Raw genomic sequence first — 16,740 nt, 5'->3', positions numbered from 1 at the left:
GGCACCGGGACCGGACGGTATGCCAGCTCTCTTTTACAAAAATTTCTGGTATTTGATTGGTGATGATGTAATGGATTACGTGCTTAATATTCTTAATAATGAGGCTCCCATTGAACACATTAACCATACCCACATTGTGTTGATTCCAAAGAAGAAAGAATGTGAGACCACAAAAGATTATCGCCCCATAAGTTTATGTAATGTATTGTATAAGCTTGTCTCAAAAACGGTTTCTAACCGCCTGAAAAAAATTCTCCCACAAATTATTAGTGAGTGTCAAAGTGTGTTTGTTCCGGGACGCCTTATTACTGATAATGTGCTTGTGGCTTATGAACTATTTCACTATCTGCGGAAAAAGAAACAGGGCGTAAAGGGTTTTATGGCAATGAAATTAGATATGAGCAAAGCTTATGATCGTGTTGAATGGAAGTTTGTTATTGCTATGATGGAAAAACTGGGGTTTGATGTCAAAATTTGTGATCTTATTTTTCGATGTATATCCTCTGTCTCCTACTCACTACTGTACAATGGTTTCCCTACGAAGACATTTTTGCCTACTCGGGGGCTTAGGCAAGGGGACCCGATTTCTCCCTTTCTTTTCTTGATATGTGCTGAGGGCCTTTCTTCGCTCCTACAAGATGCAGACTCAAAAAACCTTATTCATGGTATTAAAATTGGAAGAAATGTTCCTCCCATCTCTCACCTGTTCTTTGCTGATGATACTCTTTTGTTCACTCGGGCAACGGAAACAGAGGCTGATCATATCATGGATATTCTCTCGTTATATGAGTTAGCTTCAGGGCAAAAGATAAACTTGGAAAAATCGGAGGTCTCTTTTAGCAGGAATGTGTGTACGGATTCGCAGAATATGCTTCTCTCGAAGCTTAACTTCCGAGCTGTAGCAGACCACGGAAAGTATCTTGGGCTCCCTACTTTTGTGGGAAGATCGAAGAAAGTTGTGTTCCAGGTAATTCAAGATAAGTTGTGGAAGAAAGTTAAAGGCTGGAAGGAGCGGTTTTTATCAAGAGCGGGGAGGGAGGTATTATTGAAGTCTGTGGCCCAAGCGATTCCCACATATACCATGCAATGTTTTAAAATCCCGGAAGGGGTGGTGAATAGTTTAAATGCTCTTTGTAGGAACTTTTGGTGGGGGCAAAAGGGTGAAGAAAGGAAAATGGCACTCATAAGCTGGACCAAAATGTGCCGTTCGAAAGACAAAGGGGGTATGGGCTTTCGAAATCTCAGTGCTTTTAATGATGCTCTTTTGGCTAAACAATGTTGGCGAATTGTAACGAACCCCGACTCTTTTGCTGCAAGAGTTCTCAAGGGGAAATATTTCCCTCGAACGTCATTTTGGGACGCCACCATCTCACCCCAATCCAGCTATACTTGGAGGTCCATTATGGGGGCTCGACATCTTTTGGTTCATGGTACGCGATGGATTGTAGGGAAGGGCAATAATGTGCGGTTCTGGAAGGATCAATGGGTTCCCAATCTCCCTGGTGGTAGGATCTTTTCTTGCCCGCCAGTAGGTCACGAGGACGATACCGTGGAACTTTGGCGTAATCTTGATGGTGTGGGCTGGCGAAGTGAGGAGCTCGCTCAGATGGTGACAGACACCGAACTGAATGCAATTGCGCAGGTTCGTTGTGGAGATAGTATAACCCCGGATTTTCTGAGTTGGTGTTATACAAAGAATGGGGAATTTAGTGTACGAAGTGCGTATCATTTGGAGATAGAGAGAAGAAGTGGAAATGTAGGTGGCTCGCATGGAGATGCATTAAAGAAGTTATGGAAGAATATTTGGGGTGCGAGAGTGCCGCAAAGGGTCAAACATTTTGTGTGGAGAGCGGTAACGAATAGCCTTCCTACGCGTAAAAAACTTTTGGAGAGAGGAATGAGGGTTGACCCGCAATGCCCTAGGTGTGGTGAAGCATGGGAAAGTGTTGAACACTTGGTTCTACAATGTTGTGATAGTCAGCGTGTTTGGAGAGCTTCTCCTCTCCGAGCTGCGGAAGGACTGATGGATCACTTGTCGTTGGCTGAGTGGTGCTGTGAGTGGCTGGAAAAATGTGTAGAGGGGCAAGCTTGGGAAATCTCAATGATGGTCATGCGGCAAATCTGGAATACAAGGAATATGTGGGTGTTCGATCAGCGAAAAGCCGACCCTCTGGATGCGTGTGCTCGAGCTTTAAAGCTCAGGGAGGATTTTGTTGCTGCTGCCATGCGCGAGCATGATTGTAGGCCCAGCTTAATTGAGGGTGAGCAGTACTGGAGGAGGCCAAACCCGGGACATGATAAGCTAAATTCAGATGCGGCTGTCGGGGCGGATAGAGCTGGAGCAGGGGCTATTGTCCGAGATGCTGTAGGTGATGTGCTCTTAGCGGCGGGGGTCAAGATGGACGGGGTGGCATCCCCGGAAGAAGCTGAAGCGCGAGCTATATTGTTTGGAATGCAAGTCGCCTTCGAAGCGGGCCTCAGGAACCTTGAAGTGGAATCGGATTGCCTAAATGTGATAAAACTTCTCAATGGGCATAAAGCAAGGACCCTTACCCAAGTTATTGTTAACGATATTTTAGCTTTGTCGAACTCGTTTTCTTTTTGTTCTTTTTCGTTTGTTAAGAGATCTTGTAATAAGGTGGCTCACTCTGGCGCAGCTCTCTCTTTCGTATGAGGAAGTGAAGGTGTGGCTAGAGGAACACCCCCCTGACTTGCTTTCCCTTGTCCTGGCGGACAAGGTGTTGATTCCTTAATATATTGGCTCTTGAGGTTTTCCCGTCAAAAAAAAAAAAAAAAAATTTTCGGTTTTCACATCTTCAATCCATTGATTTGAAACCTTAAAGTTCCTCTTTTAGTGAAGTAATGGACGAAAAAATAGCAAGATGGATTTTGGATTTCCTTCTGCGAACTTCGATTGACGAGAAGATCATCAATGGCGTACTTTCATGTCTTCCTCTTCCAAACAACGATTCCCGCTTAAAGAAGACGATTCTTCTGCGTAAAATCGAATCGGAAACTATAAATGGAGTCGTTTCCGAGAAAATTCTGGAATTGCTGGAAATTATAGAGGAATTGGATCATAGATTGGGGAAATTAGCCTCGGATTTAATGAAGGAGGCATACTGTGCGGTTGCGGTTGATTGTACGGTGCGATTTTTGGAGGAAAATGTGGTGGAAAACGGCAAGTATTTCGAAGCAGTGGAGAGAGTTTGGAGAAATAGGGTTTGTAGAATGGAGGGGTTAATATCGGAGGAATCGAACCGTTGGTTGAGAGATATCGAAGCGGCAGTTTGGGATTCTGGTGTTTGTGAGAAGATTTGGAGGAGAAATACTAGGAATGAGGCTTTGAAGGCTGTTAAAGGGTATGTGAAGGATCCTTGGAAGTGTATTGGACCTACATATCTTGAATTTGTGGCCAATTTGGTTAGGGATGAGGGAGAGGAGCTTCGTCGTGGCAACAGCGATGCCGGTGGCGAGACCGTGGGTTCTGATAATCCATGTTGTGAATTGGTTGCTAGGGAAGGTATAATTTATTGATTTTTGGCAAATTGGTAGTTTTATTAGTGTGGTGTTGTTATTTGTTTGATGTGAATGTGAAAATCAATGTTTTAGAGTAGCTTGTTTCAAGGGCAATGAAAAGAAATCAAGGTGGAATTTGTTTAATTCTGTTTGGCAAAATTGCTAGTTTTATTTGGGTGTTGTTATTTAGTTGATAACAAATAGATTGATCAATGATATGCAATGAACACGTGTAACTTTATATAATTAAGAAGTGCAGAGAGTTGAACTAGCCATTTGGGTGTTGTTATTTGGGTGTTGTTATCTGAAATCACCTCTTTCTCTCTCCTGCTAGTCAAGTTCCCCAATTTCAGTAATCGCGAAGATATACAGATTCGAAGCTATCTTGCTCTTACTCAATGGTCCTTATCTTGAGAATGGTATAATTTCTCCTCCTATACGTTGTGATTAGCATATTTGTATTGCGAATTTTGGGTGCATAATTCCTTGCTTCCATACTTGGAGGTGAGCAGCTAAAAACAAGAAACTGTCAAAACTTTAGTCTATTATCTTATTAGGAACCTTATGAAGTATAATTTTAATAGTCAATTATAGTCAATCTATGACCAGATTCAGAACTCATCGTAATTTTTGTTGTTAGCAACAGTTTCTGTTAATAATGGTGCAAGTTTGCCTTTAGCTTGACTGCCCACCCACAAGAAGTGAACTTTTCCACTTCCAATATGTTTTCTCAACTCATACTATGGTAAAACAAAATTTAACATGTAAGTTCCTAATTAGCAACTGAAAGACTTCAATAGCTAAAGCTTTCATGTCTTCAGACTGGTTGTGAAATTCACAATTTTGGAAGGTCACACTTGATAATAAGCCTATTTGGCAAAGTGGTTGTGCTTATAACATGTGTGCTCTTTTGCAGGCTATGCAAACACCCTTCAGGAGCTACATTCAAGAGATGCTGGCTCTTGTAAGCAATTTTAAACATTTCACATTGTGGCCTTTAAATTTGGGTAAATAGGCGTTTGCTTTCTATTGGTTATGATATCAATTATGCGTACTGAATCTGCCAGTGGCGATCCCAACTGTGAGTTGATAATAGTTTTAACAGAAGAAGTTTCTAGGTTGGCAGGGGATATTAGTACTACTGTTGAAAAAAAATCGCAGAATCTCGTTTTAGCTAATGTTGAAGATAGGTTTTACGAAAAATGGATACCTTGCCAGTAAGTTGATGTTGAAATTTGGTTAAGAAATCAAAAATCTTGGAATCACTTCAATATTTGTATTTACAAATCACATTGGTGGGGACATCACAAGTGTCATTAGCTGTGCAGTTTCAGGCTTATATATTGGACCTTGAGATTAGTATCTGAATCTCTTATCTTTGCATGGGGGTGAAATTGATGGTTGATAAATCCAGCAATCTCTTATCTTTGCTTTTGATTTTACTGCTCCAATGGAGAAGTATGAAAATTTTTATTTACCTCTAGAAGTCATTGTTTGATTGTTTTTCTTTTAATCTTTGATACAGTGATATCCGAGGTGTTGCTGTTCGTGGCGTTAATGGTGAACCTATTACTAACAGAACCAGTTTCAGAGTCCATAGCTGCTGCATTCGCTTCATGGCTTTCTGATAAAAAGAAAGTTGATGGTTCCAGGCCCATGAGCGTTTCCATTGGTCATGATTCTCGAATTTCAGCCTCAATGCTTCAGGTATTAAACTATCATTTAGATTGATATTTGTCATTAGAATAATAAATTAGTCTTTTGGCTTGGAAAGATTCTGAAAACCTTGTAAAATGTGTTATTTGGTCTTCCTCTTTCTTGATGGTTATTTGGTCTTCCTCTTTCTTGATGGTTATTTGTCTGCAATAATGTGTCTGCATTATGTTACTTTGTCTTCTATTCTTTCAACTTTCAAGTACTCTGCTTTTTTAGAACTAAACTATATCATCAACTGTACTCTATTGTCGTCATAACTTATGAAGAAAATGTAAAAAATTTATGAAGAAAATGAACCTTCTCTTTAAACTTCCTCTAAGATGTTATTTTTTACATTTACGATCAGTAAACATAGATTAACTGGGGGAAATAATTTCTTCTATAAATGTTCAGGTGCTACAGCGTCAGGCTGCATATAAGAATGAGCAAGACCTAGAGAGCAGCTTTTCTAAGTGGATGGTAAGTTTCATGTTCAGTTTTTCTCTGTGTGATAATTCCCTCCATTCAAGGAATTCCATTCCCAACCAGCATTAAAATCCTGGATTTTATGTCAATAGATGAATCCTTTTGCAGTCTGAGAACCAGGATCAATGGGATGATAGCACGCTGACTAAACAAGAAATTGAGGCTAGAATGAAGAGGAAGTATGATGCGATTGTTAAGAGAGAAAGGGCAATGGCCTATGCATATTCCCATCAGGTACTTTATCTCTTTGGCTTATATCATAAAATGGGTTTATCTTGCTTTGGAGAGCTGGCGTTAATGTGAGATATTTTCTTTCCTTATTAATGACATCATGCAATGCTAATATAAACACCTTGACCATTTATAGAAAAGTGTTTGGTGTTTATTAGTTATTACTGCAGGGTCGAGGGAGGAGAATAGAAAGAAAAGAGTTGGCGTTTTGTTGATTGGTTTAGTAAGTAGGAACTCAAAATAATTCTTTGTTGGTCAGTTAAATAGGAATGAACTGGATGGGATTGAAAGGAATTCGTGTTCTTTGCCTTCTTTCCATTTCAATATCCCCTGAAAGAAAATTTTTGTTCATTCCCTTCCTCTCTTTTTAAATCTTGTGTACAATCAAAATCAAACATGGTAAAGATGGCATTTTCCTTTGTAATAGTTACTGGCAAAACAAATTTTAGCTTTAGATTGTCATTTTTTGTGTTGGAATTGGCCCTGAAAGAACTGTTTGAACAAAAAGGGTCTACGGTTGTTCCAAACAATTCTATTTTTCGGTTTATATTACCAGTAACATGGTCACATTAAACAATCTGTTCATACTACTTATTGTAGCTTCTGTTGTGCAGGAATAATAAACCAATCTAATGTCAGAGTTTTCAAACTTGTCATCCCTAAAACTTCTAAGATCGGTAGATCTTCTTTCAAGATTAACAATTCTGCAGCTTAGTCAAATAACAAACTCTCCGTCAGAAATTTCATTTTCTGATGGTCAGTCAATAGTTGAATAGGTACAACAACTGCTGGAAGAAGGTCATATTCCTCTAATTTGGCATATTTCTAATGTAATTTGCTTTTCTTTTTACTTTTTTTTTTTTGCAGCATGAGTGTATATCTGCATTGTATATAATCCAGAAAGGGAGAGTAATTAAGGATAGAATTTGATGTTGATATGTTTTGGAGAGTCCAAATGTTGGCAGCCTGAAGTGTGATTTTCTAGTCCAGAATGATTTCAAATAGAGTAACAGAAGACTATTCTCTTGTTCTGCTTATTGGCTTGCTTATTATTCCAACTAGTGTTGTTGTTGTATGCTTGCTGCTGTACAACAACTACAACAATTTTTTTTTATTAAAAAAAATATTTCAAGTGCTCCGGTTGCTATGAAAAAACCGGAGCACTTGATTCACAAGTGCTCCGGTTTTCTCTTATCAACCGGAGCACTTGAAGAGTTTTGAACATATAAAATTCACAAGTGCTCCGGTTTTTAAGACAACCGGAGCACTTGTGAATCTAAGTGCTCCGGTTGAAAACCGGAGCACTTGTTAAATACTCAAGTGCTCGTATGGAGTCTGCTACGGGTCAAATACGGAGCACTTGTATGATTTTTAACCGGAGCACTTGATGTTTTTTCCACTAGTGTTCATAGCTATTTTCGAAACCAGCTTTATGATTTGGTCAAGATGCCTCAAATTGAAAATAAAATTCCAAATTCTACTCCAATAAACCTACAGAATCCTAGCAATATCTAATGTGTGCAGGGGTTGTAGGAGGGGGAGGGGGTGTGTGCAGGGGCTGTAGGAGGGCCTTAGAAAGGTTACTTGATGATGGGAAGGGAGGAAGATGTAAGAGCAGCTGATAAGGCAAACCATCTCAAAAGTGCCTATTTTTCGATAGTTAAATGGTGATTGTACTGCCAGGTACCAAATAAGAGCAAACACGCCATGCAAAGAGATCGAGTTGAACAATCAATGTTGTTGAACCGATGTTCACGTATAAAACTTAAGAGTTCTGCTGCTCACTCATTGCTAGTTGTTTTTGCATACATACACAGGAATATATTAAGGCAATGAGAATTTGAGGATGAATGTTTGTACTGTGATGAACACAAATATCAATAACTCATGGCTTACTAAAAATGAATAGTTAGTATTTGATCCAACTTCCTGAGTATCATGAAATATAATTAAGACTAATGTTACTTCTGGATTAAGGAATGATCTTCAAAATTCAACAGTATAATTTGTTCCCTGAGAAGTGGAGGTGGAGAGTCCATAAATATGTTATGTTTTGTCAGAATTGCAGGAAGTTAATTAACCTTCTGCCCAGTTCTATCATCATATGTAATAACAGGGATAATATTATGGATATTATCATGCCATCACTACACCTAATCTTTGATCCGTTTCTATGCAACTTTCGAATTGGTGATGAAAGTTGACGATGCGAAACAATAAAGGCAATATTAGCTAATTTTCATTTTAGCAACTTATAGAAATTTCTAGTTCAGATAGAAATTTGTTTAAAGGAGTAATAAGATGAATAGCTATGCATGAGTTTGGATCATATGTTCTTTCATGTTTAGACTATTTGTTAATTGTTTCTTTTTATATTTCTCTTTTTTATGCTGTATATTTTTAATATTTTTGTTTGTTAACTTATTTCAGTTATTTTTCGGGAATTATCATGGATAATGATAGAAGTTGGATGCACATCCAAGGGTTTAATGGAAGGAAACAAGGAGATTACAAGAAAGGTGTTAAAGATTTTTTGGACTTTGCATTTAAGGACATCGCTCCTAATTCTGGGGTAAAGTTAAGGTGTCCTTGCTTGAATTGTCAAAATTATTTTGATCTATGCGGGCTCATCTTTTTCGAGTCGGAATAGATCCTGATTACAATCCATGGATTTTTCATGGAGAGGAACAATCCTTTGAAGTCACGGATGAAGAGATGTCCGAAGAGGAAGGTGATGACTTTGAGGATGAAGATCCCCTTGTGTCTGATGACTTAGCTTCTTTGGTGCGTGAGGCCACAAATGTAGTTGTAGAACCTCAAGTTTCAGATGATAGGGATAGGGGTGATGATGAACTCCCTGAGAAGTTTCACAAATTGATGAAAGATGCACAAGAAGAGCTTTATCCATGGTGTAAGACATTCTCAAGATTGGAGTTCATTGTAACTCTTTTTGCAACTTAAGGTGAGTGGTCGTTGGGGTGATAAGTCATTTAATGGGTTGCTTAGTGCATTGCACAAGGCCTTCAATTATGATGTGAGCTTCGCTAAGAGTTCATATGAAGCAAAAAAGTACACAAAAGATCTTGGATTGAACTATGTGAAGATTCATGCTTGTATGAACCATTGTATTATTTATAGAAAAGACTATGCTAACATTGATGCATGTCCTATTTGTGGGGAGTCTCGATGGAAAGAAAGCAGTGGTGAATTAGATGATAGCGTCTCTTTAACAGAATCTCAAGGGATCTCACAACTTAAGCCTAGAATTCCTCGCTTGGTTCTTCGCCATTTTCCTTTGGTGCCAAGGCTTCAAAGGCTTTTTATGTCATCAAGAATTGCAAAACACATGTAATGGCATAAAGACAGGCGTGTTGATGAGGACATACTATGACACCCGGCTGATTCAATGGCATGGAAGCACCTTGATGATCTATATCCCAAGTTTAAGGCTGATGCACGTAACGTAAGATTATGTCTATCATACGATGGTTTCAATCCTAGTGCACATTTGGGGACCAAACATAGTATATGGCCCGTTTTTTTGGTGCCATACGATCTCCCGCCTTGGATGTGCATGGCAAGCCCGTACATCATGTTATCACTCTTGATCCCTGATCCGAAGTCCCCTGGAAATGATATTGATGTGTTCTTGGAACCATTGGTCGGAGAACTTGAAGACTTGTGGGAAGTTGGGGTGGAAACTTATGATTCATATAGTTGCCAAAGTTTAATATGAAGGCTGTGTTATTGTGGACAATGAGTGATTTTCCGGCTTACGGGAATTTGTCCGGTTGGAGTACTTGTGGTAAACTTGCTTGTCCATCATGTCATAAGGATACTTGGCACAAGCGACTTAAGAAGAGTAATAAGGAATGCTTCTTAGATGATCACAGATTCTTGGATGCTGATCACAGATGGAGAAATGATAAGAAATCTTTTGGTGGCGAGAGGGAAAGACGACCACCTCCTGTTCCTTTATCAGGGGATGAAATTTTGGAGGCATTTGAGGGAGTGCCAAATGTGATTTTTGGGAAGAAGCGAAAGAGGAACTAGAGATACTTGTTTGACCAATGGAAGAAGCTAAGTGTCTTTTATAGACTTCCTTATTGGAGTAAGCTTTTGATTCGTCACAACTTAGATGCGATGCATATTGAGAAAAACATATGTGACAGTATAATAGGAACTGTCCTTGATATTCCTGGTAAGAATAATAAGGATCACTTGAATGCTCGAAGGGATTTGAAGATGATGAAAATGCATGAGAAATTGCTTCCTGAAAAGGTGGGTCGTGGTAAATATATCGTCCCTAGAGCACCTTATCAGTTGACACCACAAGAGAGGCGACGAGTATTAGAGTTCTTATCCAAGGTCAAAGTACCCGATGGTTATCCTTCAAACATAGCTCGATGTGCAAGTTTAGATGATGGCAAAATTTCAAATATGAAGAGCCATGATTGTCATGTATTTATGCAAGACTTGCTTATACCTGCTTTCCAAGGCATCTTACCTAAGGAGGTGCTAGAACCTTTAGCGGAGCTTAGCTTATTTTTTAAGTAGTTATGTTCCAAAACTTTAAGAATTGATGTTTTGGAAAAGATGGAAAAGAGCATTGTGGTTACTCTTTGCAAGCTTGAAAAGCTATTTGTTCCTTCCTTTTTTGATATAATGGTCCACCTCCCAATCCACTTACCTCGTGAAGCCATGCTTGGAGGTCCAGTACAATGTCTTTGGCAATATCGATTTGAAAGGTAATATTAACTTTAAAAAGTGTTCCTTATAGCGATATGTAGTGCCTAACCATGGTTCTTTGTAGGAAAATGCATACAATGAAACCAACTGTCCAAAACAAAGCTCACCGGAAGCCTCTATTGCCGAGGCTCGCATTGCGGATGAATGCTCTGCCTTTTGCTCTAGATATATAAGTGGAATTGAGACAAAGTTCAACTGTATGGGTAGGAATGACCAGGATAAGAACCAATCTTCAGAGTTTATGCTATCAATATTCCAAAATAAGGGAAATGCAATGGGCAAAAAACTTTCAAGCAGTTGAGTTTTGTGGATTGGAAGCAAGCCCAACTGTATGCTCTTATGAATTGACCAGAAGTGCAACCGTTTATAAGGTAAGATATCAATCTTCTATTTGTTGTTCATTTTTTCAGTTAATATACCTAATAAATCTAATGCTTATATGATGGCAGAGAGTATGACATCATACATGAGCCTAAACAAAGTTTGAGTGGTTCCAATTCGGGTAAGTGCTAGAGTTAAGGTCAATAATACTCCTACTATAAGTTTGATAAATATGCTTATTAATTTCATTTTTCTTTATCTTTTGGTGACGTGATCGCATAGATATGGAAGCTTCATGTGGAGAAGGATCCAAGAGTAACCCGAGTTATTTCATTTTCACGAGGACCAAGTAAGAGTGCTGGAAGCTTTCAAGGTTACTATGTGAATGGGTATCGCTTTCACACTAAAAAGCTCAACTGGAGGAGAAAGACGCAAAATAGTGGAGTTGTAGTAAAGGAGATGAAGCGAGTGACCAAAGAGATTTTTATGGAGTTTTAAAGAAGTTTTAGAGCTTGAATACGATGCTCCAAATGGTGGGGAAAAACAACCTATTGTGGTGTTATTTAGATGTGTGTGGTTTGATGTTTATAGTGATGGTCGTGGGATCAAAATAGATAAGTTTGGCACTACTAGTGTCAACATCAGGAGATTTTTAGGGACTAATGAGCCATTTGCTTTGGCATCTCAAGTAGGACAAGTTTATTATGTTAAGGCACATAATGAACCGATTGGAGAATTGCAATTAAAACTATCCCTCGAAATTTCTATAATTTTCCCTTGTTGAGGATGATATTGGTGATTATGAGCATGATGATAATGGAATGGATGTCGAAATGCCTAACATGGTTGTGGATGATGGAGAGGATGATGAACTCTTACCGAGATTAGATGTCCCCCCGGAAATAGTGAGTGATGATGACGATGACAATGATGATGATGATGAGGAGGAGGAGGAGGAGGAGGAAGAGGAAAGCGAGCAAGATGAAGAAAGCGTTCAAGAAGATGGTGACGACGAAGAAGAAGATATAATTACTAGTGTATATGATTTAGACTCATGTAGTGATTGATATGTAAAGTTCCTGTTATAGTTTCTCATGTAGTGATTGATATTTGTGTTTTCAGTGAAATATTTGCTACTATCATATTTGTTTATGTTTATTTGTACTTTATAAATGTTTTTGAGTTTATTTCTTTGTTTCTTTAAGACTCTTGTTGAAGGCAGATGGATTCAGAGGCTGAAGTATCTTTATCTCAACCATCACTACAGAGGAAAAGAAAAGGTAATGATTGTGAGGCATTTTAGTGTTTTCATATTAGTGTTATATTCTTAATTAGTTTTGTTTTCCTCTTTGCAGGTCCTTTTCGTGGTCCCAGTAGAGCATTGAAGTACAAGAAGTTGCGACAAGTACAACCTCGAAAGATTAGTGTTGATATTCCATCATCCTTAGGAGCCGTTGTGGGTGAGCATGCATTACACTTCATAGGAGAATGCTCTGATTGGGTAAAGGAAATGTGTCCGCTTAATGTTGAGAAGTGGTCTGACATGCCTATATGGAAAAATTAAGGTATACTTACTTGAAAAATATTCATCGAAGTTGAACTTTCATAGTTATTGGAGGCCATTTGACTGTCATCCAAGTCATGCAGCTTTAATGTTTTTTGTTGTTGAAATTTGATCTTATTCATTAATTTATTACTTGTAAGGTGCATTTAGCTATATGCTATTTTAGGTGAGAACATACATAGTATATCCACCACCTGAGATTGATATATCCCACTGTTCTGTTCCATTCACATGATGTTCATGTGACATAGGTACATGGAATTTGCTAGAATTCTCTTAATCTGTATTGAAGACTCGTACTCGGAAAAAAGAAAAGAAAAGAAAAGAAAAGAAAGAGATAACCTGGAACCTCTTGTTAAAAGCATGCATGCAGGCTGCAGCTGGCCCATGACCATTCAATAACCAGCTACAGGTGAGAATGTCGAAAAATATTAAGTGAAATTGCAAAAAAAATGCAACTTTGATATATAATCTCAACTTGTAAGTGTATACCCAGTTTGTTTTTATAAGCTGCTAACAAATTCAGACAAGTACAGCTTTCTGTATTCAATAAAATACTATTAAAAAAGACAACCTGTTGAATTTTATTCATCAATTCTCTGAATCTGACAATGTAAAATAGAGGAAAATGTAGTCTTAGCTTATCACCTATAAATCTTGTAACAGTAGATTATAGCAGTGGCATGTGTGCACATATATATATATGTGTGTGCTATTATTGTGTATAGGCAGAATTTGCGTTGGGTGAAGGTGCACACATTACTGATGCTTTAAAGACACAATGTTCAAGCCTCTATAGGCATTGGAGAGAGAGATTGAAGAGTGATCATTTTTCAAAATGCAAATCTCTAAAGGAAGCGGAACATGCTTGCCCACAACGTATTGATCTTAACCAATGGAAGTGGCTGGTTTATAATTATTGGAGCACTCGCAAACAGATGGTAAGCCTCATGAAGTGCAAATTATGAATATTTGATATATTAACAAGGTGGGAATTTAATTGTCTTATGATATTTAGGAAAGAAGTGAAAAGAATCGTGCAAATGCACTTTCAAAGAAGATACAATCAGCTTGTGGGGCTAAATCCACAGCTAGGATTATATACGAGTTGGTAAGTTAAACCCATTTTTTCAACTATAAACTTTTTCAGCTTGAAATGGTTATATTAGGTACTTTAGTTAGCAGTTTTTAAAGGGTTGACTAAGTTAAACTCTCATAATATGTAGTCCAAAAGTAGAAATTTAACAACATGGTTTCATCTTTCATGTACTTTTCATTACTTAGGAGGTTGAGGCAGAGAAAGAGCCTAGTGCTGAGGCCGAGAATGGGGATGACTCTGAAGCAAATACATCTACTTCTACTACCGTAACGCAAACAGAAGCTGATAATGACCCAATGCATTTGAAATTGCGGAGAAAAACAAAACAGTAAGTTATTTCAGCATAATTCATGTCCTATTGAGCAAATGATATGTCAATTTTAGCATGCTTGATTGAATCTGGGCTTCCCTTCCTCCTATAAGAAATGAAATGTCCTAAAGCTATTACTTGATTGGCAAAATTATTAGATGTATCATGTATGGACTTGTCCTTGTATGTTAGACAGTAGATGGGGTTAGATTCTTTGCATTGAGTTGAGTCTTGGGGATATGGAGGTTGCACCGTAAGTTCTATGGAGTAATTCTCTCCTAGTTTTTTCAACCCTCTCTTTCCACCCCGGTGAAAGGGACAAATTCTCACTCTTGTAGGAAAGATGCCTCTATATTCCGAGTTAAGATCTTATGTCTTATTTATTATTCCATCTTGTGTCTCAATATCCTTTACTTATAAAACAAAAACACAAAGAAACGCACACATATTACATATAAATATATACCTGGCATCTTTGGAATGAGGAAGACGATAATACCCTGCATGATGACCCAAATCTTCAACAGAAGTACCCGAGTCACCACCCAATTCGGATATTTTAAACCTTTTCTCAACTAAACCCGACCCGTTGACGGATAACCCGGCTTCATTTTCATTCTCATTCTCAACCCGGTTGTTAAAAGGGTGTTTTGGGAATAAATTAAGATGTCTTATTAATCTTTCTGCTTGTAACTTAGGAAAAGTTGTGGTAGATGACAGTTTAAAGTGATCTTCTTCTTCTTTGTTTGGTTTAGTAAATGATTGAAAATTCAGGAGAAAAAGAATGAGTAGTGCAAAGCCAAGAGAATGAACAAATTTTAAATACATTTATATTTCTGACAAGTATTTTATATGCAGATGGTTTCTGAAGTCCAATGGATTGATACACAGGCTCATATATTCATGTTGGGCATTGATACATGTCAGAGGAAATTTCCAGAGTCTCTGGCGACTGCTCCATTTGCTTCAATTCAGGTCCCTCTGTGGGTTGAGTTAAATTTTCTATACTTTCATATGCTTCATTACAGTTACTGGAGCCATCATGAAGTGTAGTTTGCATAGCAAATGCCGCATCATGTGGAAAGCGTGATAAAAGAGATGTAAAAACATTTGTTTCTTTTTCTTTTGATTTTTGCACCGACTCTTTTGAAGTTGCTATTTTAGGTGAATCAAAAATGAATAAATCACTACTACCAGATATCAAGCTCTGCCAATCACATGTCTCTTCATTATCATGGTTCATCACTTTTAGCAATTGCAAATTTTCCCAACTTCTATCATGTTAATGGATGACTAGCAGGGCTTGACAAAGTAAAAAGAGGGCAATACTTATTTTTACCCTGCTTGATAAAGTACAAAGAAGGCAATATCTAATCTTTGCCCTGCTTGATGAAGTACAAACAGGGCAATATCTTATTTTTGCCCTGTTTGTTGTAGATCAAATAAGACAATTGTGTTTGTCTTTCTTGTTTTTGAGCAAAGAGGGCAAAAGTATTGCCCTTTCTGATGATCATAGAGGGCAACTTTATTTGCCTTAGTTGATGAATCAAAGAGGGTAAAATTTTTTGCCCTTTTATTATTGGATCAAAGAGGGCAAAAATATGAGATTTGCCCTTTAAACCTAATACAACGGGGCTACAAGGGCAACGGAAGGGCAATTTATAAAGTTGCCCTCGTAACCTATGAAGGCAAATTTTATATCAAAGAGGGCAATTTTAATTGTCCTCTTAGAGGGACAATGATTTTTCCATATCTGTTCAGTGCCAAATGGAACTAGTTCCGCTAGGTGATGAGCAACAAAATTGCCATCTCTACGAACATGAGACCAAGCTATTGAAATAAAACTAGAGCAAGCATAAAAAATTTCATCAAGAACAATATCTAAATCTGCAAGAAAGAGAGCTCCTCTCGTGAAACGATGGATGAGCCCCTCACAATCGGATTCCAAGACGCAATGATGAACCCCATACCTCTTCCCCAATCTACACGCCATAGCTAAAGCTCGAGCATCAGCAACTTGAGGATCCCAAGTTATTCTAACACTTCTCGTAGCCGTAAATTTGACGTTTCCCCCATGATCTCTAACAACCACCCCTAAACCAATCCAACCGTCCTCGAAAACCGCCGTGTCAGCATTGATTTTTATCACTCCTTCCTTCGGAGGTTGCAAAGTGTTAGAGCTCGTTGAGGTGCGTGGGCATAAAGCTCGGTAAATACGGGTGGCAAACTTATCAAACTCCTCTATCGAGTGCGAGAGGCGCTCTAACAGGATTGCTTTGGGCGTGTCATTGTTCTCAAACACCCTAGTATTGGCTCCTTCCATAGATTCCAAGCAAGGAAAGCTCCCCTTTGAACCATTTTTTATCGAGCGAACTCCAACCTGCTATCAGCTCTTGCAAATTTTCCACATCCTCCTCACTCACTAGTGGTTTACAATCACAATGTTCCCACAAGCTTTTAATGGCTGGGCATGTGAAAATGGCGTACATATCAGTTTTCTCCGCATTGTCAACTTGTTACAGCGTGGGCACATTGCATTATCAAGCAAATGGCGCTTAATCAACAAGCTACGTACAGGTAAGGTACCCGTACAAAGCCTCCATAAGAAATGCCTAACCTTAGGACTCACTTCTTGCCCCCATACAAAAACCCAAGCTCGGTGGAAATCCTCCAAACTTTCCCCTTTGCTCAGCAGGTAAGCCGTTTTCGCGGAGTAGTAGCCATCTTTCGTTAGAGCCTAAGTAATTTCATTCTGGAGGTTACATG

At 38.5% G+C, this 16,740-nt stretch overlaps 2 protein-coding genes across 2 annotated transcripts; one reads left to right on the top strand and one right to left on the bottom strand.

Annotated features, from left to right (window-relative positions):
- Nucleotides 1-2,862: 2,862 nt before the first annotated feature.
- Nucleotides 2,863-5,250, top strand: LOC104894361 (uncharacterized). The gene is made up of 3 exons (XM_010680583.2): nt 2,863-3,523; nt 4,436-4,483; nt 5,045-5,250. Exons 1-3 carry the CDS (start codon nt 2,863-2,865, stop codon nt 5,248-5,250), a joined length of 915 nt encoding a protein of 304 aa, XP_010678885.2.
- Nucleotides 5,251-15,595: 10,345 nt separating this feature from the next.
- Nucleotides 15,596-16,297, bottom strand: LOC109135379 (uncharacterized). Its single transcript, XM_019250479.1, has one exon. It carries the CDS (start codon nt 16,295-16,297, stop codon nt 15,596-15,598), a length of 702 nt encoding a protein of 233 aa, XP_019106024.1.
- Between the last annotated feature and the right edge of the window lie 443 nt (nt 16,298-16,740).

The sequence above is a fragment of the Beta vulgaris genome, chromosome 1, assembly GCF_026745355.1.
Source record: "Beta vulgaris subsp. vulgaris cultivar EL10 chromosome 1, EL10.2, whole genome shotgun sequence".
Classification (NCBI taxonomy): domain Eukaryota; kingdom Viridiplantae; phylum Streptophyta; class Magnoliopsida; order Caryophyllales; family Amaranthaceae; genus Beta; species Beta vulgaris.
Note: the sequence above shows the minus strand (reverse complement) of the source record. Positions and strands in the feature narration are given on the sequence as shown.

Excerpts from the sequence above, each read along its gene's own strand:
- LOC109135379 (XM_019250479.1), bottom strand. The coding sequence starts at position 16,297 with ATGGAAGGAGCCAATACTAGGGTGTTTGAGAACAATGACACGCCCAAA.
- LOC104894361 (XM_010680583.2), top strand. The coding sequence starts at position 2,863 with ATGGACGAAAAAATAGCAAGATGGATTTTGGATTTCCTTCTGCGAACT. Across the intron at positions 3,524-4,435 it reads TGAATTGGTTGCTAGGGAAG|GCTATGCAAACACCCTTCAG; the intron begins GTATAATTTATT and ends GCTCTTTTGCAG. Across the intron at positions 4,484-5,044 it reads TTCAAGAGATGCTGGCTCTT|TGATATCCGAGGTGTTGCTG; the intron begins GTAAGCAATTTT and ends TCTTTGATACAG.